The sequence below is a fragment of the Laetiporus sulphureus genome (genome assembly GCF_001632365.1).
Source record: "Laetiporus sulphureus 93-53 unplaced genomic scaffold LAESUscaffold_70, whole genome shotgun sequence".
NCBI classification, from domain to species: Eukaryota; Fungi; Basidiomycota; class Agaricomycetes; order Polyporales; family Laetiporaceae; genus Laetiporus; species Laetiporus sulphureus.
The window spans coordinates 102,010-123,493 of record NW_024468579.1 but is presented as its reverse complement, the minus strand read 5'-3'; the positions used below and the strand labels follow the sequence as shown (position 1 = coordinate 123,493).

Genomic DNA, 21,484 nt, shown 5'->3' with positions numbered 1-21,484 from the left:
CGGCCGTGCTCCTGCCTCGCTACATACGCCATCCGCTTTCTCTCGAACAGCATCCTGCTCACGACATGGAGGACGACATCTTTGCTGGAGTGGGCTACTATATCACTCTCACCCTGCCGACGGACACGCGCGACCAGCTCGCACAAGTGCTCGACGAAGGAGGCGCGGTGGCCGTCGCACTCGACGACCCGTCCCTAACGCACTTCATCACGACGTCCCTCCCCGACCGCGACTCGCTGGAAGTCCTCCCCGACGGCAGCAAAGCACGTCTCGTCACGCCGACGTGGGTCGAGCGGTCGCGCATCTTGGGTGGCATCCAACCGCCCGAGTACTACACACCCGACCCTGCGCATCTCTTCTCTGGAGTGACAGCCTCTGCGGTCGACCTCTCCCAATCTGACCTCGAGCTTCTCTCGGCTGCGATCACAGCCCTAGGCGGACAGTGGCGCGTGACCCTCACCCGCGACGTCACACACCTCTTCGCTCTCGCGCCTGGCAGCCAGATGTACGAGACCGCGATGCACTTCCGCGACAAGACCGGCATGGTCGTCATTCTTCCTCACTGGTTTGATGATTCGGTGAGATTGGGCATCAAGGGCCTCCCGACGGCCGAGTATGAGTGGCCAGAGCCTGCGGTGCTCAAGCTCCACGCGGGCGAAGACGGGAAGGATACGCTCAAGTCGCATAGGATACCGAAGGGGAAAAAGGCGTTCTTTGAAACGGCTGTCGCAGACGGCGCTGACCTACCTGCCAGACGCGCACGGTCTCGCAATATATGGAAAGGCATGAAGGTGCTGCTGAGTGCGTCGCTTGGGTTCAATGAAAGGCAGCGGGCAGCGCACGAGGCGGATATCCGGCGTGAGGGCGGGAACGTCGCTCAGCTCGAACTGCTGGAGTCGGGGTCGTCTGCGGAGATTGCGGAGGAGGAGGCGGAGAAGGTGGGCGAGGCGGATGTTCTGGTGACAAAGTATAGGTCGGGGCCGGCTTATGTCAAGGTGCGTGTAGTTGCATTTTTTGTCCATTCGCATGGCCTACGATGGGCCGTCTACGGAGTGTGGATACCGAATACACCGTCTTCTTCTTTTCACACGTTGCTGCGTGGTTTGCGCCTCTTCGCCCGTTTGTCGCATGTTGATGTGCAGCGACATAGTCGATATGTTGTACTGTGATGCATAGGCTAATCGCAACTTAAATCTTAGGCATTCAAAACGAACAAGACCATCGGCACCTTATCCTGGCTATGGTACTGTAGAGCTTCAGGCCACCTTTCTCGGCCGACCGATCAGCTCTTGCACTACCCAATACCCCGAAAACCCATCGAAGGTTTCTCATCTCATGTAAGTCGCGTGTGGTCTTCGTGATGCCGGTTCGTGCTCCTTCCGTTTCGTCGTTGACACGCCCTCGTGCAGATCATCACTATCACTAACTACACTGGACGACACCGCGATTATCTCAAGAAGCTGATCATGACAATGGGCGCGCAGTTCACGCCAAGCATGTCGCCAAAGAACACGGTCGTCATCGCGGCTTTGTACGTCCTCCGTGTCATCCTCCTTTGTCTGTCACTGACCTCTGCAACCCAGCATCTCAGGCACAAAGACCGAGAAAGCCCAGTCGTGGTCGATTCCCGTCGTGAATCACACTTGGCTTGAAGACTGTTTCGCCCATTGGCGCGGGCTCACACCCGCACAGACGCGATACATCACGTTCCCGCCTGGCATCGACTACAGTCAGACCCTCGCGGAGCCGCGTGCGGCCGGGAAGGTGACGTACGACCCGGTCGAGCTGGAGGCGCTCGCGGTTGAAGGCGTTGGTGAGGAGGCGGAGGGGCTGGCGGAGGGGCTGGAGGGCACGGCGAATAGCGCGCGAGAAGCGAGGGAGGTGGAGGAGGCGGTGATGATGACAGACGAGGTGATTGGGGATGTGAGCATGGGCGGGTACCTCGAGCAGGAGCTGAGGGTTGAGGAGCAGGATGCAATGGACGTCGATGGGGAGCGACCGAAGGAGGATGCGGTATCGGCAAAGAAGAAGCGGGCCGCGGTCCGTGGCACTAATGCACAGGAGGAAGAAAGACAGGTCGTTCCTGTGAAAGGTTTGGAAGCCGAAGACGAGAAGATGGGGTCGCGGCAAGCGGTATCGACGAGGCGTCAGGTCAAATCGGCGAATGCCAGACGTGTGTCCGATGATGAGCGACCGTCTGCGATAGCAGCGCACCAGAAGAGCTCCACAGCCTCCAGGCGGAAGAGTGGGCCTGCGGCTCCAGCGGAAGAAGAGGACGAACAGGACGCATCTGAGGTCAGGAAACCTTCAGTGCGCAGTCGGATGAAGGTGAAAGGTGCTGCGAAGACCGAGAGTACAGGTCGGGAAAAGTCATCCAAAGCTGCGCGGCATGCCGAGGTTGAAGAAGAAGATGAGGATGAGGACGAACCCGACCTCGAACCGCCGAAGAGATCCTCCAAGTCAGCTGCAGTAGCAAAGACCTCACGGACTGCTCCTGCTCTCACCTCCGATGACGTCCTCGCCGAGTCGCCCCCCAAGTCGAAGCGTCGAGTCTCCGTCGTTGTGCCAACGGTGGCCGCGGTATACTCGTCGCAGCCCTCGGCGCCTAATTCACCGCGAAAGTCGACAGCGAGGGCAGGGTCCGAGCATGCCGAGGCGCAAGAGGCACCGAAACAGTCGGCGAGAAAGGTTGTTCGCGAATCGGCGTCTGCAGCCGCGACAAAGAGCCAAAGTGCGCGTGCGGGTAGGTCCAGCGCGCGGACGGCGCAGAAGGATGGACAGGATGACGCTCCTGCGGTGTCCATCGGCAGTCCGAGCCTGCTAGATACGAGCGCAGGCACCCGTATGAGCTCGAGGCGATCTGCGGCGACAAAGGCGAGCCAGCGGTTGAAGAATGAGATCATGCCCGACGTTATGAACTTCCAGAAGGAGATGAAACGGGGCCACGTCAAGCCCGCATGGGAAAGCGAGCAGACGTTAGAAGAAGGAAAGGGAAAGAGCAGGGGGAAGGATGTAGATGCTAGGAGCACGAAGGGAAAGAAGAGGGCTTCGTTTGCACATGAAGATGAACAGGAGGACGATACTGGTCCAGAGAAGAAGAAAGTGCGGTTGAATGCTGGCAGTCAAAGGCAGAAGGGGACAACGCAGCGGCGGACATCGACGAAACAGGAGAAAGGAGGCGACGACTCGGACGTTAGCGAGGATGACGGAGAATTCACACGATGGAAGCCGTTGAGTACAGGGAAGGAGGTCGCGCCTAGGTATGTTCTGCACCTCAGCGTTATAAGTCTTCGTTGCTCAGCTGAACTACGATTTAGCCATACAAGCAATAAGCCTATTTACATTATGACGACTCAGATCGCCGTTTCGGACGAGGTCATCAGGGTAAGTTCAACTTTCTCCTCTGATTGTTTCTCGTTTATTACCCTATGCACAGGCACTAACGAAGCTCGGAGCGAAGATGACGACAAAGCCTGCCGAATGCACGCACCTCGTCGTCAAGAGTCTCGTCCGCACGGAGAAGTTCCTGTGCGCGATGGCGGTCGCACCTTACATCCTGAACGAGAAATGGTTGCTCGCATCCGCGGCGCGCAAACGTTTGTTGCGTGAGTATTGCATTTCTGTGCCTTTGTGTTGTTGTCATATCCTTTTTGAGCAGCGGAGAAAGATTACTTGCTGGTTGACCCGGCCAGCGAAAGCAAGTATGGCTTCAAGTTGTCCGACGCCTTGCTCCGGGCGAAGGAGAATAACGGCAAACTATTTGCGGGAATGAGCTTCTATGCCACGCCGAAGGTACCAGTCGATACGAAGCTCTTGAAAAACGTCGTCATGGCCAGTGGTGGGCAGGTAGGCCTTTGAGAATATTTTATCCGTGCATTTTTTTGGCTGAAATACTGCATAGCTTTTGACGCAGACACCCACCCTTCGAATTTTGAACGGCCACGATGATCGGTACATCATCTCTACGCCGGCAGACATCTCGATATGGCGCCCGCTAGCTGAGAACGGCTATCCTATCTACAGCCACGAGCTGATCCTGAATGCTGCCCTTCACCAAGAAATCGACTGGGAAAGTCCGTCCAGCAGAGTATCCAGCGAGAAGTAGTGTAAGATCTAGTGTAGCTCAGCCTTGTACATTTATCGGAATTTTCAATCGACGTGCTCCATCTGTTCAAGAAAGTAATCTGGTGGAGTTATATTCATGCAAAGCTGCGAATGCCGGTGGAATCCATGCGGCAATAATCATACGTGCAAGATGCGGAAAGGACGGGTACTGGAACGGGCACATGAAAGAATCTGCGGATATGGTATGCTACATTAGTGACATGTAGACTATGTTAGGGTATAAAACAGAGCAATGTACTGTTGACGTGGTAAGCTACGATATTAACTCCTAGGTAATGAAATTATAGGCGTAAGGCCGCGGGAACTGACAGACGATAGCCCGCGATTTTGGGTTTGACGCTTCAATTGTGCCTCCATCTGTTTGCGTTGTTTGAATAAGTCATCGTCTCGGATTTTCATGGAAAATGCAAGCTCAATGAATGAATCAGCAGCCGGTGGTAAGGACGAGATGGGCGGACGAGTCAGAATGGTCAGAAGCGACTGTTGACTCTGGCATTGCAACAGCATACGCCGACAGCAACTCATGATGGCCAGACCGACGCGGAAGAGGAATGGTACTCCTGAACAGCGGCTTCAGCGGAGGAAAGGAGCAAGATGGCTAGAAAACGCACCATCGAACAGGAAGACGTCCCAAATACGATAAACGAACTCCTGTGGGAGAGCTCCTGCGAATACAGATGTGAGCCTAAGGGAGAGCATGCAATTCAGTTGTCGTCTCGAATTCAATAACTAGAGAGGACCCACCAAGGCCGACAGACGGCAGCCGGTGAGATCGCCATGTCAATGTATATTTTCTTGGACAGGATGGCGTCGTTCGACTCCAGAGCTCTGGCGAATAGGGAGGCATCAACTTCCAATTGGATCGGCTGCTGTGAGAAATATGGGCGTAAATGCGAATCCATCATGGACACGAACGTCCAGAAAGCATCCTCTTCTGGAGACTGGACCAGAAGTTTGCTCGCAATGAGTGCAAGACCTGCAATGATGGTTGAGCGGTTATTTAGGTCGAGCCGATTCAACCTACCTCTGTTGTAGTCGATGTCTGGTACCATCGTAAGATACGCTTGCAATAGGTTGACCAAGGACTGCTCTTGGAGAGGTTCCTCTGCAAAGAGCGCCTTCGCATCATTCTGAATATTTTCGATCGACGCTACTCGACTACATTGACCCAGCCGTGCGTAGATGCCGTCAACGCGTTTGGCCTTGCTGTCTGTTAGGTGTGCCCACACCACATAGCGTACAGACGTAGGCACGCCCTCGAGAACTAGTTTTCTGACCTTCTTGGACTTCCTGGACTGAGAGGCTGGGACAGACGTCATGATTGACATCCAACGAAGCTCTCGCTGACGGTGAGCTTGCACTTCCGGACTGTTAGAAACCTTGGGGCTCTTCGGCTCGTGCGTGTTGTGATCGAGGGAGGGTTGTCTTATGGTGATGGCACTAGCATCCGGGAACGACATGGTTGCAGTCTCATCCCTCGGGCTCGGTATTGTGAGAGGTAGCGAGTCTACACTACTTGCCGCCAAGGGTGAATGCGGAATGGCTGGCCTGACCAATTCGAAGTCCATGTCTTTGACAGAGACTGTCCTTTTGTCAAACGACTCAAATGAGAAGGCGCCAGCGACCGGACTGTGGTTAGGCGTGGATCGGTCACCAGTGGGCACGCGTAAGAGAGAAGGAGAGGTCGTCGACCGCGATGATCCCGCACGAGGGTGGGATACGGTCTCCGGAGAATCAGACCCGGTTGATGGGGAAGGAACATTCCATTGTGTATCATGCGAATGTCTAGTATCATCCTTAACTGAGTGGCCTCCCAGCGAAGACATGCTCGGCCTAGATAGTTCGTCTCCTCCAGAAGCCTTAGCACTGGGCAGAATCGACGATTGGCTGCGCCTAATCACTTGAAACGACCCATTAGATGGAGACCGGGGAGACGCTGGCGGGCTAGATGTTGACGGTTCAGACTTCAGGGTTACCTTCGACGGATGACAAACCAACGAACCTCCTCCAGAGCGGGCCTCCCTCTGCAATGGACTGCTGGTGAATGCTCTATCGAATAAGTTCATTCGAGGCTCAGGCGATCCAGGTGCGGAAGATGCAGCCGGGGGAAGCTGTCGGGGTCCAGGTCTCGGACTACTAGAGGCAGAGGTCACAGACATCGGAGACGCTGAAGCAACCACAACATTGTTCTGGGATAGCGACAACGGAGACGGTTTCTGCACAGTCCTGACAACCGATGTGGAATGAGACACCGTGGCGCGCTGCGGCGAAGGCAAAGGCATAGGCGAGCGAGCCGCAGCAGGGGTAGAAGTAGCCGACTTCGACCGCATGGTAACAACTCCTGCCGGCGATACGTCGCCTGATGACAGATCCCCCACCGAGCTACATGAACGACTCAGTATGTGTGTTTATGGGAATGAAGACAAACACTGACCTTTTCACTTTCAGCGACAACATATCCACCGTGGTTGAATCGAAACCTGAGAACGATCTGGACCTAGGACGCACTCCAGGAGCCTGCGGGAAGAAGTTCTGACGCGGAATGACCCTCGTCGTGGACTCCGGTCTGCCAGGTTCTCCGTTGGGATCTGTCGGCCTGGGGGACTCAGTCAGAGAACGGTTCAGTAGCACCTGACCATCTGGTGCCGGTGACGGTGCAGGAGACGCAGCCGACGCGCTCTGCGACTTGACAGGCATCGGTCGGTTTGCAGGGATATTGTTCGGCGGCTCAAGACAGAAGAAGATCGGCACGGGCCCGCTCGAGTTTGCCAGATCATGGTCGAATCGCGCGTAGATCGTTATGTGCCGACCACGGCCCGATGCCAACGCCATGTGCAGAGTCTGGGTCGCCGATCCTGCCGGCGGCCCCCCTCTGTGGTGGGACGGGCCTGACGATGGCATGGGCTGACGGCCGTACATAGGCCCAGCGGGGGTCCCGGAGGGCTTGGGCGCGTGCGGGTGCGGCATGAAGAGGCTCCTGCGCGTGAAGGTGGAGGCCTCGTTCAATGGGCGATTCGCAGGCTGCGGGCGAGCATGCGGCTGGAGTGCTAATGGTATTTGGTACAGAGGCGGCGGAGATGTCGGAGTGGAGGGCGATGCTGGAGGAACGGGGGATGAGTACGGTAGGAGAGGCGATGAGGGCGGTATCGGTGAGGGAGGGAACGGTGCACGACTAGTCGGGCTCGTCGGAGAAGTTAGATGGGCGTCATGAGGAGATACAATGCTATTATATGCATTTCCCTCGTCTTCTATCACCGCGTATGCAGATACTCGCTGACGCTCATCGACTTCGACGACAGATGCATTGCTTGCTTGGACAGCAGGGCTGTACGGGCGCAAATCTTGTTCTTCTTGCGGCCGGACGACAAGCATGTTCGTGGCAGGTTGCTGCACGTTCGTGGCTGGAGGTGAGCCCGGCGGTGGGGAGACAAACGATCTCATCGAACGAGGGCTCAGCGGTCCTTCGGGCGAAGCAAACGACGAGTGCAGCAGAGGCGACGGCGCTCGCCCACCCATGAGCTCCAGAGGCGACGGCTTGCCCTTCACGGTACCTTTGGACCGCTCACCTTCGACCATTGATGCCGGCCCTGGATCACCTTCCATTTTTTCGGGACTTGCGCGGACCTCTGTCCGGGAGGCATCCACTTTGGAAACCGTCTCCTGGTTACTGACATCGCGCTTCACACTCTCCAGGGCCGCTTGTTGATTCCCGGGAGCTGCTGCCCGCACCTCCGAAGCGTTTGCGGAACTCTGCAAGTCAGGAGGTATGGGTGGGACCTGATGGTCAGGGACAGCGAGGCGCAACGAGCCCTGCGAGAGCCGCGACATCTTGGATGCCATCGAGAAACGTGAGTAGCGGTAGTTGTCGTAGATGTCCGACCAGTCGGACGTGCTGAGCTCGGACCCGGCAACGGAGCCGTGCATAGAATTGCGCGGGAGGACGTCCGAGTCGCGAGCGGCGCGCGCATACAATGGGACTGGGGGTTGGAAATCGGGATCTGCAAGCGATCGGTGCGCGCCTTCTGAGGTGGAAGAGTCGGCGTCGGAGCCATCGTCTGAACGCGAAGATGAGAATGACTCTCCTGCCATTTGGTGAAATGAAGTTGAACTTGAGGTTCGATCGGGCTTATCCACTTGAGGAGTGGAAGCTCTACTATGCTGACTGTGTACAGACACATTGTCCTCTTCCCTGCTGCCTATAAGCCCTTGCAAAAGAGAAATGCCTACGCCAGTAATACCATCAGATGACACTGCAGAAATCCGTGGATCGTTCTCCACATCAGAGAAAGACAGCTGAGAGCTCTCTGGAGTGTCCGGGATGCCAGCGGCACGTGGCTCATTTTGTTGGTCCAATGATCTCTGCTTTCGGATGTTTAGAGGCGCAACTGAGGAAGGAGGAGCACCAAATGTATGCGTTGACGAAATGCTGTCCTTGCCACCGTGCGTAGAAGACTGAGCCGCCGACGGGCTGCGCATAATCCTGACGGCATCATCCTTTTCTCCTCGAGAGAAACTTGCAGCGGCCGGCGGAGCAGAGTCTAGTGCAGTGGACATTGTCGACGGACTATCGGAGCGCATATGCGATCCGTCATCCTGTAATGGCTGTGCAGAGGGCAGAGGAGACGCAGTTTCAGAGACGGGTGACGTGGTGAGCGTATTTGTGCTTGAGGACTCTGTCATGAAGGAGGACGAGGTAGACAAGGAATACGACATCCTGGGGGTCGATGCTCGTGTGGGCGCAGGAGAGCCTTCGGAAGGCAGGGGAGGTGACATAAAGTCACGCGCAGTGACTGTCAGTGCACTCTGCGATGAAGATGGCCGGCTTTTGGAGAGCAATGTGTTGGAAGAGGAGCGGCGGGTCATAACTGGTTTCTTGAGGCGGCCATGGAAGCGGACGAGGGAGCCGTGGAAGCGCCCGACTACGCCTTCGCAATATCCCTGAGACAAACATCACGCTTGAAGCTCGCGGTTGAGTAGAAAGTGGCACCTACCAGATACATATCCTTCTTGTCCGCCAATTGTACGAGGACAGTGATGTTGTCGTCCTACGATACGTCATGTGCATACAGCTTCTTCCGAGGGTTGTGAGGTACCTGTACGGCTTACCTTCATAAACATGAGATCCTCCGAAGACTCAGCCACGCAGTCCTGGAGAGCAGTGCAAGTGCCTATGCCGCCCTTGGCAGCGAACCGGGTCCACCGACGAAGATCTGTGGCGTCCATCGACGTGCAGTGTAGAGCTCAAGTGAAGGCGACGGCAGCGACAAGCACACAAATCAAAGGACAGCGACGTATAAGAACCAGTAAGGCGAGCGAGCAGTGGCATCGACGGGTAGGCAGTTACGGAGCCGAGTGATGCTGCGACGAAGCCAAAAAGACAGCACACCGACCAGGTATTAGGTAAAAACGTTGATTAGGTAGACCAGCTGGACGCCGCGGACGCGAAGCGAGGAGCCAGGAAAGGAGTGGGACGGCGTAGATAACACCAAGGACGCTGTGCGGGACAGCGAGCAGCAGTATTCTGGTTACGAGTCGGCAAGTAATTATGGCTGGAACGCCGGACATTGGATTATGTAATCAGGTGCCTTTGGGTGATCGACCGACTTTTGCAAGTCCGTCCCTTGTCCCTTGCGCTAGTCACGATGCCGCCTATGTCGTTCAAGGGTTTGGTCACGAAAGTTGGGTTCATGAAGAAAACCGCGACGGTGACGGTGACGCGGATCGAGCCTCATCCCCGTACAGGCAAGGTGAGCCTCTAACTCATTCTCAAGTTGTTGGTGCTCATCAACCTGCTATTCGTCCTGCAGCTGCTGGAAAGGAGCAAGAAGTTCCTCACTCACGATGAGCACGACCGTGCGCATAGTCTATGATCGCATTGAGTGCATACTGATATCACGCTCGCGTCGTCCAGAGCTACGGCACGGAGACATGGTGCTCATCCGGAATTGCCCACCGATCTCTGCGCGCAAACGTTTCATACTGGAGGAGATTATCAAAAGCCCGGAGGGCGAGCGCGAGAAGGCACATGCCAAAATCTCTCAGCGGGAGGACGAAAGCTCTCAGCGTGAGACCGCAGCAAATGCTGCCGCAGAGTCGGGCGCAGCGCCCGAGGCTCCGCTCGCCACTGCTGCTACATGACATCCCTGTAACGACAGTCTCAACCTCAATCACAATCACTGAGAGGAAGATCTCAAGATGATCGCGTGTCAAAGACATCCATCGCATCGCATTCGCAGCTACTCGGGCATAACACTGCGGAAAGCACTCAGGCTGGTGGTGACAGCAAAATGATAGTATAATGGCTACAATACAACTTCGGTGTCATGCGGGGACGGCAGCGGGTGGCCCTTGCGGGTTGAGCTGCTGCTGGAGAGCCGCCTGGGTTTCGACGAGCTGGAGTTGTGTTTCGAATGTTAGAGGTACGAGGAATGTCATCGAACGCAGCCCCCCAGAGTCGCGTCGCGGAGACGTAAGGCCAACAGCGTCGACTCACCTCTAGCTTCTTCTCGTATGATTTCTCGTCAAGATCTTTCAGCTGTGCCTCGATTCGCTTGCTATGGTCGAAGAGCGGGTGAGTATCTACTGCGAGCCGAGTGAGGAGACGGACGTACATCTCTCCGCGGATGAACTCGAGCCGCGTCTCGACATTGCTCTTCGCTTCTGCCTGCTCTTGTTTCACTAGGATGGGACCTATCAGTTTGTACACCGTGTTACTTTCCGTGAGTTGAGCAAACTCCTGCAAGAGAGGATGAGGTTTCGTCGACGAACAGTAGCAATCTACGCGCACTTTCTTCACGAGCTCGTTCTCCGAGAGCTGTGCTTCCAGCCGCTGTCGCGCCTCCACGGCATTCGATGTATCATTCTGTAACTTCTGGTAGTCGGTCGACGCCGTCTGCAGACGTTCCTGCAGTGCGAGAGACATGATGCGAAGCGTTCAGCATGCCTCTCTCAAGACTACAGTAGACTTAATCGAAATTGGGCAACCAAACAGGCCAAAACACGGCTGTGCCCGAGGCCGAGGATGGCGCAGCGGCGGCGCCTATTCGCCCGGTACGCTGGTCGACCATGGACAACTCACCGACCGCGCTGTTCGACTCGTACGAGCAGGACTTTCAGCAGATTGTCTCTAGCATTCGGGATAAGGTCGAAGGAGATGCGAGAGGAGAGCAGCCAGGTAAGTGTTTGCAGGGTACGCTGTTGCTACATCGCTGACTGACATGGGAATATGGTGCAGAGCAGCGCAAGGCCGCTCTGCGGCGGGCAGAGATGGAGCTGGACGAGGCGGATGAGATGGTGCGTTTTCCTATGCCAGTGCGCTTACTTGGGCTCAAACCATGGACGTCCTTCATCCAGGTCTCTCAAATGGAAATAGAGATCCAGGGCATCCCGCAGTCCATCAAGCCGTCCTACCAAGCGCGCATCAAATCCTCCAAGGCGGAGCTGCAGCGGTACAAGAAGCTCGCGAAAGACCTGCATGCGCAGGCATCGCGCGCGGACCTTCTCGGCGGCGGCGCACGGGATGGGATGGGCGCGCCGCTCTCCGACGACCCGTACGGCGCGACGAGCGACCGGACGCGCTTGCTGGCGGGGACGACATTGTTAGAGGATGGCTCAAGGCGGCTGCAGGAGAGCCACAGGATTGCGCTGGAGACGGAGGAGCAAGGGACGGATATATTGAGGAGTCTGCGGGTGCAAAGGGAGCAGATACAGAATTCGAGGGATACGGTGAGCGCTTGTAGTATGTTTTGAGTGAGAGTGCGTTCTGATGGTTTGTGGTGTATTGTAGCTGCAACGTGCTGATACGTCGATTGACCGTGCGTCTGGTACGTTGAAGAAGATGATTAGACGGTGCGCGGTTTCCGCTTTCTCGTGGTTTCCGTTCATCGTTGTCTGATAGATGGATCTGAATGCAGGATGTACCAGCAGCGCGTCGTCATTGGGGCGATCGTCGTTGTGCTCGTCCTGCTCATTCTCGTCATCCTGTGGGCGAAGCTCTGGCACTGATCGTTGTGCCTCCCCTCTTTCGCTCTCTTTCATCTTGTAGGGCGATTATCGATGGGACTGAACACTTTGTGCCTCTCGTTATTATTTATGTAGATCCTTCTATACCTTCATTGACTGTGTACTCTATTGCTGGATTCATTCTCGCTGTTAGACCATTCCGCTGATTGGCTGAAACTGGCGCGGCGCGCTGCGGACCGACGCGCCTCGACGGAGCTTTGCATTTCCCCACAACTGAGGCGCTCTATAAAATGCTCCGACCCCGCATTTTCGCTCCCACTCTGGCTCCCCATCTCTCCTCTCTGCTTCGCTTCCTGGTCGCCATCGACGCTCTGTAGTCTAATCGCTTTTCTGTTCGCGCCTTTGGGTAGCTTTATATACCTGCTAGCCGTCGTCGCACCATACCCTCCGCTCAGACCATCAATTGAGCCACGACCATGGCCTCGTTCCTCGCTGCATTCAAGTGAGCTGGCCTGTAATTTCCTCTAAGGACACAGTGATGACAATGAAATTGCCGTGGCTCCTACATAGTGCTTCGCTTATCCGCAGACCGATGCTCACACAGTGCGCCTCGGCCGCCTTCATGTTCGGCATGGGAGATGTCATCGCACAGCAGGCATTTGAGAGGAAGAGCATGAACCACGATGTGAGCTGCTTGTTCTGGGGTGCTTGCATTCACGGCTCATGAATGCGTAGCTCGCGCGGACGGCACGGACGGCGTTCTATGGAGGTGCGCTGGCCACGCTTGCTCGCTTGCAGTAATCATTAGGTTTGATGAATATTTGGCGCATGCCAGGCTGTCTATTTGGTCCTCTCCTCACCAAGTGGCTGGGGCTACTTAATCGTCTGCAATTCTCCACGCCTCTCAAGTCCGTCGTTTACAAGGTGCGCGCGATCTGCATAGATGCTTAGTGTATGCGTCGCTTACTTAGATTGACAGGTGTGGTTAGATCAGACCACGTTCACACCATGTGCGCCTTGGACACACTCTGCAAAGACGATCGAGTTCACTGACGTACTTACTATTTTGCCCAACCTGTTGTAGTTGTTATTGGATTCTTCTTTAGCTCTATGACGCTCTTGGAGGGCAAACCCATCGCAGCTGCCTTTGAACGTATCAGCGAGGTGAGTTCCCATTAGATGCCTCGCACGCGTCGATTGTTCTGACTCAAGGCCCGCAATACAGTCATACGTACCGACTGTTTTCCGGAATTGGTACGTTTTCTCACTATTGCACTGTATAGACTAGAGAGCTGACGCTAAGTGACGGAAAGGTGTGTATTCGTACCGACACAGGTGATCAACTTCGCGTATGTGCCCGCGCACCTGCGTTTCTTTACAATTGGCGTCGTAGCTTTGTTCTGGAGTACGTGTCTCTTGCACCTTTCCTCAAGATGTGAGCTGACGCTTCTCCCTGTAGATGCGTACCTGAGTGCGGTGAACGCGAGGGACGCACGCGCAGCTGAGCTGGTCGTTGCTAGCGTTAATGACTCGATGAACGCAGCGGAGATGGGCATGCCATCGAAGAGCTTCTAAACGTGAGGGCGGCCGAGGAGGTCTACGTCGTTGCCAACGAGGGCTTCATTGCTTTGCTTCATCAGCATTGTTCAGGGTCTCATTCGTCAGTCCACATACCCACTAGAGCTAGAGCCGGCTGACTTGTATATTAGCGTAGCCGCGCGCCTGGGGCATGTAAGTACTTTGTATAGATTACCGACAATATGTGTTCAGAGAATATATGCAGAATGTAATTAAGGGAGAGCTGGTCATTAGATACGACAGTGAGCATATCTGATAGACTCGTATGGTGTTTCTGGCAAGATCAGCTTATCGGTTCGCTGCGCCTTTGCCGATATCGAGTTACCTCAATTCGTCTTGATGAGATGCGTAACGCGCAACTAATTGTTCTCGACTAGGTAGGGTGATTAGACGCAAAGCTTTCTATGACGAGGGAGCAACGGCTCCAGTGGGGAGGAGACCCACTTTGTGACGACCAGCATCGCGACTCGGGCTCCCCAGTTGAGACGGTGGTGGTTGGCGGGAAAGAGGGGCCTGACGTGCCCGTGTGGCCACTGGCCCGCCTCGTGTTGGAACACGGCCGACGCATCCGTGAGCCTCACTTGTACCGTGATTATATTCAACAATTCAGCGCAAGATGCACCGAGGATACGGTGGATTGTTCATCGCTAGTGGAAACCTTGTGTTAAGGTTAGGACACGAGGGCTGACAGCAGCTCGAGCAAGCACTCAACCGACAATTGAAAGCCTCCTCCCTCGTGCGCATGCTCAGCATAAATTCATCAACAGGCAGCTTTCCTTATATTTCAGCTGCTGCTGAACACATCCGACGTCTTTTAGCGCCATCCAAGCTCCCACGACAAATGAGAAAGCGACCACGCACGGAGAGCAGGGTGGCGGACAAGCACAGCTCGCCTCCCACACTTGCAGGCCCAACTCCAGATGACTCTGATGTGCCAATCTCAACTGCAAACGGATGGCCAGCAAGTCAAGAAGCTGTCACGGCCGCCCGCGCATTTCTCACTGAATGGTACAACATTCCTTCTCCCTTGTCAAACACGAGAAACCCTCTAATTGAACTGGACTTACAGCGCGCATGCACAGCAACCCGTCCTCCTCCTCCCTGACAAGGACGCAGACGGTCTCTGCTCCGGGTTCATCCTCCACCGTACCCTGCTCGCTCTCGGCCTCGCGCCCTCCCTCCTCTCCGTGCACTTCGTCGCCAAAGGCTCCAACGTACACGCTGCCTCCGAGCGCGCCGCCATCGCCCGCCACGGCCCACGCTACATCATCCTCGCCGATCAAGGCAGCCGCGCATGTCCCCCAATCGCCGACGACGCCAGCGTGAGGACGCTCATCGTCGACCACCACCAGAGCGACGCGTTCCCCGATGGCGCACAGGTCCTGTCAGCCGCGCATCACGAGCCCGTGGCCACATCTTCGACGCTCGCATATATCCTCTGCCGACCGCTCGTACTTGCAGTCTCTGGATCTGCTGAGATCATCGAACAGCTAGAATATCTATGCGTCATGGGGACAATAGGCGACCTCGGCACCGCATTTCGCTGGGATCCGCCCTTCCCCGATATGCGGGACTGTATCAAACGATACTCAAAGAAAGTCTCAAACGAGGCCGTCAGCCTCCTGAACGCTCGTCAGTGTCTCCACCCACCCATCATCATGACATACGTCCATTCCGCTAACACACCAACCAGCCCGCCGCACCGCGCGCTACGACGTCCTCTCCGCCTGGACCGCGCTCCTCAACACCTCCTCCCCGCGCGAGCTCGTCTCCCCTTCCAACCTGCACGCCCGCCGTCTGCACGCAGCGCGCAAAGAGGTCCGCGAGGAGACACAGCGCTGCGCACACACCGCACCGACGTTCTCCGGAGACGGGCGCGTCGCCCTCATCCGGATCTCGAGCGGCGCACAGGTCCACCCGGTAAGTCCGCACCTGCGACCACAAATAAACCGTTATTCATGATGGCGCACTGATTGATGTTCGGACACGGCACAGCTGATCGCCACCCGCTGGGCATCCACGCTCAAATCCACCCGGCTGGAAATGGTCATGTGCGCGAACGACGGCTACCTCCCCGGTCAAGGAATGACCAACTTTGCCTGCCGCGTCGCGCGCTGCGCGAAACACGGTGGAAAGCCTGCAGATGATGGGGATATCAACATCATCGAGATGCTGAAGGATTATGCAGATCGCGTGCCGGGTTTACGCGCGAAGATGGGTGAGGACTTCGCGAGAGGACATAAGCAGGTGATGACGCGGTCCCCCTCCCTTCGGAATTCTTTACGATGCATATTCAGCATGCTGATGCTCCCATCGACTACAGGCTAGCGGAGGGATCGTCCGCACGCAGGACTTCGAGCGACTCTGGAGTGTGATGCTCGACGCAGAGCCAGTGGAGCTTGGGGCAGGAAGTGCTACATCAAATCACCACACAAAAGCAAGTCAGTAACACATACTGTTCTACAGGATCACAGAGAAAGAAGAGAAAGACGGGTACCGATCAAGAACCGGCGCAGACGAACACATTGGAGGGATGGATCAGGAGGAAGCCTTGACGAGCTTTCCAGATCCAGAGGGCGGAACTTGAAGCAATAGAGCCTACAGCAGTACTGTTGTCATGTATGTATTAATGCATATATCCTGAGAGCGTTCTACGAGTATTTCTTCCTGAATATGAGAGTCTGCAGAGGTATTATGATAGACTACCAAGAGATGAGTTAAAATCTCTTCAAGCGCTCACGGCTCCCCACCGGCGCTCGACACGGTCACGTGGGCGTTTCACGTCCCGCCTGTCCTGGCAGCTTCATTCCGGACATCCACTTGTCGAACTCACACGCTATATAGATTCTGTAATCTGAGGTGCTGCTCTCGTTGCAAGCGCAGTGTAAACTTGAAGCTTGATCAGGTGCTCGATGACTCGAAACATTTCATAAACACTAACGGAGACTTTGGAGACCTAGTATACAAGGTTTCACAGCTTCTTTGCTAGTACAATGGTTACAAACAGCGAGCAGAGAGAGATACAAGTGATGCGATTTCTTGTCATATTCTCACCAGCAAAAAAAACAACGAAGCATAGAGTCCTTGGAACCATCTCACATCAAACGATGACCTTACATGTATCAGACAGGCGTGATTGCAGCACCAGGCTCCGAACTAGTCTTCGAAGTCTCCGAAGTATCAATGACTTTGGCAGTCTCCTCACCCATGAGTCCAGGTTTCTTGATGGGCGTGCAGATCGGGATCAAATGCGGATGTTTCTGCTCCTGCAGAGTGTATGATGCATGAGACGACACAGACTTACAAGGAGATATCAGAAATTCGCTTACATCGCCGCATTCCCTCTTGACCACCGACAGGAACATTGTCTTTGGGTCCACTGTGACCTCTGGATGTGACAGCGTCAGCTTGCGATCTGCAATCAAGAACACTGAATACGCACTATACCACTCTGTGTCCAGTCCAATGTCCCTGAGCTGCCGCTTCGCGACCTCTGCAATGACCTAACCGCGCGCATATAGTCAGGCATTCTACTCTATAAATGCATCAAGCCACGCACTCGGTAAAGGAACTCATAATGTCGTCCATGCCCATGAAAGAACGAGAACCGGCTCTGCTCGTTCAGCAGCAGCCCAGGCACGCATCGGAAGAAATCGAGCCCGCCCCAGTACCCCTCCTGGAACGTATCAAAATACACGACGTCGAATTTACCAACGCCGCGCAAGACCGCTTCGCCACTCGTGACGGTCATCCGCATGAGGCGCTCGGTGCCCCTGAGCTTCTCGCGCTCTGCGGGGAGGAGGAACTCCTGCCAGCGGCCCTCTAGAATGCGCACGTTCGGTTTGTTGTACCACCCGGTGCGGCGCATGTATTTCAGCAATTGCGGATGCGCCTCGATGATGGTGTGGTGCGAGGGCTCATACGACTGGAAGAAGGTATCGATCTGTGAACATATGCACGGTAAGGAACGGATGGCTACAACAATGAACGGTACACACGATGCCCATGCCGAACCCGATATTGAGGACACGTTTACCCTTCCCTAAGCCGTCGAGCAAAAGGCTCGCAGTCTTCTTCACTGGAGTAAACGGTGGTAAGCAAATGGATATATAGGCGAAGGGGGGGGGGGGGGGGGGGGGGGGGGGCAGAACGCTCACTGATCGGCCGCTCCCATTCCATCATGACGCCGACACCGCCATGATCGAGGAGCACTTTATCATACATGCCTAACTTTGAGGTCTCAACCCATTCTTTGTTGTCAGCGCGCTTCTGATCGATGGTGACCTCCCATTCTTCTTCCTGTACGGGCTTGTATGGCTTACTGAAGCGCTCATATTCTGATCAAAGCCCGTTATCAACGGTAAGTCAGTTCTTTCCGGAATGGGAAACACGTACGTTCCTTAACGGCATGCTCGAATATAACATCGTAGCACTCCTTGTGTCCGTTCTGGAGCGCAAGCTGGCCTGGCATAGTAGCACCAAAATTCCACTTCGCACCGTGTTCGAGAAGCCAGGCAACATTGCGCACGTTCCCCGCCTTCGCCGCCTTATGCAAGACGGCCTCGTTGCCGAACGGGTCCAATGCGTTGAGCGACGCGCCTGCATCTAGCAGCTTTTGGAGCGTCTCAACGGGCGCGTTCGCACTCTCCAGGAGGTCCATGCTGGCTGAATCGAGGACGCGCATGTTCTCATTGCTACACTATCTGTGAGAATAAATCGGTATGTGGGCTGCAGATTGCCTACCTGTCCATGAAGAACACGGGCATTCCGCGAGTAGATTCTCGCAATTCGGGATTCATTGTGATTTTAGAGCTTGACGGAGGTATGAGATTTGGAGAGCGCAGTGGTTTGCAGACAGGAAAAACGGTATACAGCAGCCTGCGGATGTAGAGCAGAAGGCTGCCTATTATGTGTTTCGGGGCCGCCGGCTGCCGCCACTCAGCTGTGGAGTGGCGTAGTGGTTTCGGACGTAGCTGGTGGCCACTCGGCTGTAGCTCTTACCCAGCAAAGAGCGTTCGAGAGTGCGCTACGCGACCCGGAAAGCGGCCGATGATGATGTCGGGAAGAAAATGACCACAAGCTTAAGCAGCACTTTAAAGTACCTTTCCAGAGGGCGCTTATAAACCGCACGTGATCGTGAAGGCGCCCATCCTCCTAGGGATACGCGAGGGTAGCTACCAGCCTGTGTACACCAGCAATCGAACGTGTAGACCGAAATGCAACGTTGCGATGTTGATGTCGCTGGTATCTGATTAAAAGTGTAAATCGTGAAAGCAAGATTCTCCGCTTCGCGTCCGCCAGTACGCCATCGTTGTTCCATGGCTCATATATTCTTTGCATTTTCGCAAACAGATACAAGAGAATAGCACTTTGAGAAGGAGTGACATGGGCAATTTGTAGGGATTCACGAGCAAATATAAGAACAGCACCGTTTCAGAGGTACATGAGTTCGTACGAGAACAAAGGAAGAATGAGGACAGGAATGGAACCATGATTGGGACATGAGCATTGCAGGAAAGGCAACGGATGATTACGCTGGCGAAGACCAGGCTCACTGTAACTGACGAACAGCAACATCTCAGCTAAGGACGGAGAAATCACTGCTGCTTGCACTCCTCCGGGTTGACGTTGTTGTTCGCGCCTGCGGCCCCACGGCCCTTGGGCGGAGCACGCCTCCTCGCGGGTACGTCCGCATCCGAGTCGGAATCCTGATATCGAGCGCAGATGGGCATAAGCATGCGGAAACGTTCTAAGCAGGAGACAGAGCATACCTCCTCGGCCTCGAAGCGATCCTCATCGTCGTCGTCATCCTCGATGTCCTCAAAATCATCCTCATCCTCATCGAGGTCCTCGTACTCTAGCGCCTTGCCCGTGAAGAAGTCAATCGCACGGGGAATGATCTGCACGGTGTGGTCAGTCTCAATAAGAAGCGCCACAGGAAAAGCGAAGGATGCGTACCTTCTCTTTAATGTCCTCGCCGATCTGATAATCGATCTCGAGTTTCTCCTCGAGCTCGTCAAGCTCCTCTTCATCGACCTCCTCCTCGTTCTCATCCGGCGGCTGTGGCGGGTTGAAGAAGTTGAAGAATGAATCTGTTGGACGTGCCTTGCGAACCAGACGTGTCCGATTTGTATCTAAAAATGAAATGCAAGGCTCAGGGATAGCCAATCACCACGAGCCTAATCGGCACTCACTCTTGTTCCTCTGCTTCTTGATCTCGAACTCTTTTGTCAAATCCTTATCCTCCTTCCACTTAATGTCCGTGCCAATCGCACGGTCATACATGAAGTCACCTGAGTAGCCCACCTCCTCCTGATATAGATACGTCTTCTCGAGCACTTCGTTCTCGAAAAACTCGTTCGGAGTGAATACAAAAGAGAGCTTGAAGCCGGGTTTGGGGTCGGTAGGAGGTAAGTATGACAGGCGGATGTCAGCGAGGTGCTTGAGCGCAACAGCATCCCTATCCGTGATCAACTCTGACAGGGCAACATGGTTCCTGAGTGCAGTGAGCCAGAATTCGGGGATCCCAGACGCAGGGGTGTCTTTTGGCAACGGAGTGTGGTCCGGATCGTCCTTGAGCGACTCCTTTTCGCCGGCCTCGATCTCCTCAGGCGTAGGTTGCGCCTTACCCGTAATGATTGCATGTCGGCGATCGTAAAGCGGGGTCTGAAGCTCGAGATACTGCAGAACCAGCATTATCAGAGATCTCATCCTGCACAGCGCGTCGGACGCGATGTATGCACACCTTCTTCTCGAGCGCGAGACACTCGCGCTTGTACTGGTTCTGCAGCTCAACCTGCTTCACCTGCACCCCCTTGAGCGCCTCGACGCTCTTTTTGACCTCGACGGGCAGGTTCTCGACGTAGCCCGAACTCTTTCCGAGCAGCCCTGCTAGTTTTCCCTGAACCATGCCGAGCATAGCATGCTGCATGGCCGAGTTGGCGTCCTCTTCCTCAGGCTCATTATCTTCGCTGATGTCGGGAACGGTGGGGCGCGAGAGGCCGGCAGCGATGGGCGCGTGCGTCAAAGGCGTATTCTGCGGGGTGGGAGCGGTGATGTCGGAATGTGCAAAGGAAATCTTGTCGGACATGGTTGGCAGAAAGAGAAAGAAAAGAAAGGGGAGGCAAAGGCGAAATGACAAGCAAGAGCAAGGGCGCCTGGCTAGACAAAGCGAAAAAAGCCACGCGGGCGGAGTTTGAAAGAACTCAAGGCGTGGCTTTAGGCGTTCGCGCTAATGCAGGGCGCAGGGCAGCTGGCAAAGCTAACACCTGGTGTTAAACGTAAACTAGAGTGATACACTTCAGTAATCACTACTGTTATCTTTGCTATCGTCCTTCTTCACCGCAATACCAGCCCGTATACGTACAAAGCGGGTCAAGTCATGGTGCATGGGCACTGCGAGCACGCTGGTACCCGATGTGCAGCGATCAGCGGCAGATGGCCACAAGATATTATCGATCAATCAGCTACGATGGAGAGACTGCAACTAGATGAGTAGGACCATATAGTAGTAAATACGCACTTACGCACTCGCGACCAACATCGAAGATTGTTCTGGTGAGAGGCAAATGACGCAAGCTGTGCAATCGCCAGGCATCATACTTGGCCCAAAGACTTGAAGGTGTTTACTAAACCATCAAGGGGTTGCAGATTCAGTGTAATACACCACAGCGAATCACAGTACGCACGTTACTGTAAGAAGCTCTTCCGTTGACGCACTATGCCATCGAGAGCTGCTGAATGGTGCTGTTCGTCTGCATAAGTTCTTCCATTCCCACATTCAGCCGTGCAAAGCGACATGCCGGCACTCTTCCTCTCG

At 55.1% G+C, this 21,484-nt stretch overlaps 9 protein-coding genes across 9 annotated transcripts; 5 read left to right on the top strand and 4 right to left on the bottom strand.

The window, feature by feature from the left end:
* Positions 1–15: 15 nt before the first annotated feature.
* LAESUDRAFT_731846 (uncharacterized protein) lies at positions 16–4,369 on the top strand. Its single transcript, XM_040910127.1, has 8 exons — positions 16–995; positions 1,200–1,337; positions 1,410–1,531; positions 1,584–3,260; positions 3,318–3,384; positions 3,437–3,605; positions 3,659–3,846; positions 3,902–4,369. The coding sequence occupies exons 1-8, from the start codon at positions 66–68 to the stop codon at positions 4,103–4,105; spliced, it is 3,495 nt and encodes a 1,164-aa protein (XP_040758651.1). The 5' UTR covers positions 16–65; the 3' UTR covers positions 4,106–4,369.
* On the bottom strand, positions 4,187–9,634 carry LAESUDRAFT_816259 (uncharacterized protein). Its single transcript, XM_040914762.1, has 7 exons — positions 9,232–9,634; positions 9,117–9,170; positions 6,560–9,063; positions 5,150–6,507; positions 4,870–5,101; positions 4,737–4,810; positions 4,187–4,685 (listed from the first exon to the last, which is right to left on the bottom strand). The coding sequence occupies exons 1-7, from the start codon at positions 9,346–9,348 to the stop codon at positions 4,387–4,389; spliced, it is 4,638 nt and encodes a 1,545-aa protein (XP_040758650.1). The 5' UTR covers positions 9,349–9,634; the 3' UTR covers positions 4,187–4,386.
* A 133-nt stretch (positions 9,635–9,767) lies between these two features.
* Positions 9,768–10,215, top strand: LAESUDRAFT_606879 (nucleic acid-binding protein; the record flags this gene model as incomplete). The annotated part of the gene is made up of 3 exons (XM_040903126.1): positions 9,768–9,872; positions 9,933–9,978; positions 10,037–10,215. Coding segments are annotated over 3 exons (330 nt in total), but the record flags the coding sequence as incomplete, so codon positions are not given.
* LAESUDRAFT_731842 (prefoldin subunit 6) lies at positions 10,045–11,057 on the bottom strand. The gene is made up of 4 exons (XM_040910126.1): positions 10,913–11,057; positions 10,737–10,861; positions 10,619–10,679; positions 10,045–10,518 (listed from the first exon to the last, which is right to left on the bottom strand). The coding sequence occupies exons 1-4, from the start codon at positions 11,045–11,047 to the stop codon at positions 10,447–10,449; spliced, it is 393 nt and encodes a 130-aa protein (XP_040758648.1). The 5' UTR covers positions 11,048–11,057; the 3' UTR covers positions 10,045–10,446.
* A 133-nt stretch (positions 11,058–11,190) lies between these two features.
* LAESUDRAFT_745650 (vesicle transport v-snare protein vti1) lies at positions 11,191–12,288 on the top strand (the record flags this gene model as incomplete). Its single annotated transcript, XM_040911383.1, has 5 exons — positions 11,191–11,299; positions 11,360–11,418; positions 11,479–11,850; positions 11,912–11,973; positions 12,039–12,288. 5 exons carry the CDS (start codon positions 11,191–11,193, stop codon positions 12,127–12,129), a joined length of 693 nt encoding a protein of 230 aa, XP_040758647.1. The 3' UTR covers positions 12,130–12,288.
* A 69-nt stretch (positions 12,289–12,357) lies between these two features.
* LAESUDRAFT_816255 (uncharacterized protein) lies at positions 12,358–13,894 on the top strand. The gene is made up of 9 exons (XM_040914761.1): positions 12,358–12,589; positions 12,658–12,772; positions 12,823–12,856; positions 12,923–13,011; positions 13,067–13,097; positions 13,172–13,251; positions 13,313–13,341; positions 13,401–13,492; positions 13,547–13,894. Exons 1-9 carry the CDS (start codon positions 12,564–12,566, stop codon positions 13,660–13,662), a joined length of 612 nt encoding a protein of 203 aa, XP_040758646.1. The 5' UTR covers positions 12,358–12,563; the 3' UTR covers positions 13,663–13,894.
* A 612-nt stretch (positions 13,895–14,506) lies between these two features.
* On the top strand, positions 14,507–16,220 carry LAESUDRAFT_665004 (DHH phosphoesterase; the record flags this gene model as incomplete). Its single annotated transcript, XM_040905162.1, has 6 exons — positions 14,507–14,673; positions 14,735–15,297; positions 15,359–15,585; positions 15,661–15,912; positions 15,989–16,076; positions 16,132–16,220. The coding sequence occupies 6 exons, from the start codon at positions 14,507–14,509 to the stop codon at positions 16,218–16,220; spliced, it is 1,386 nt and encodes a 461-aa protein (XP_040758645.1).
* A 567-nt stretch (positions 16,221–16,787) lies between these two features.
* LAESUDRAFT_764222 (uncharacterized protein) lies at positions 16,788–18,325 on the bottom strand (the record flags this gene model as incomplete). The annotated part of the gene is made up of 7 exons (XM_040913399.1): positions 16,788–16,931; positions 16,995–17,053; positions 17,108–17,168; positions 17,225–17,608; positions 17,664–17,743; positions 17,823–18,002; positions 18,061–18,325. 7 exons carry the CDS (start codon positions 18,323–18,325, stop codon positions 16,788–16,790), a joined length of 1,173 nt encoding a protein of 390 aa, XP_040758644.1.
* Positions 18,326–19,065: 740 nt separating this feature from the next.
* LAESUDRAFT_687473 (NAP-domain-containing protein) lies at positions 19,066–20,827 on the bottom strand. Its single transcript, XM_040905955.1, has 5 exons — positions 20,411–20,827; positions 19,860–20,346; positions 19,624–19,799; positions 19,437–19,565; positions 19,066–19,373 (listed from the first exon to the last, which is right to left on the bottom strand). Exons 1-5 carry the CDS (start codon positions 20,753–20,755, stop codon positions 19,263–19,265), a joined length of 1,248 nt encoding a protein of 415 aa, XP_040758643.1. The 5' UTR covers positions 20,756–20,827; the 3' UTR covers positions 19,066–19,262.
* Between the last annotated feature and the right edge of the window lie 657 nt (positions 20,828–21,484).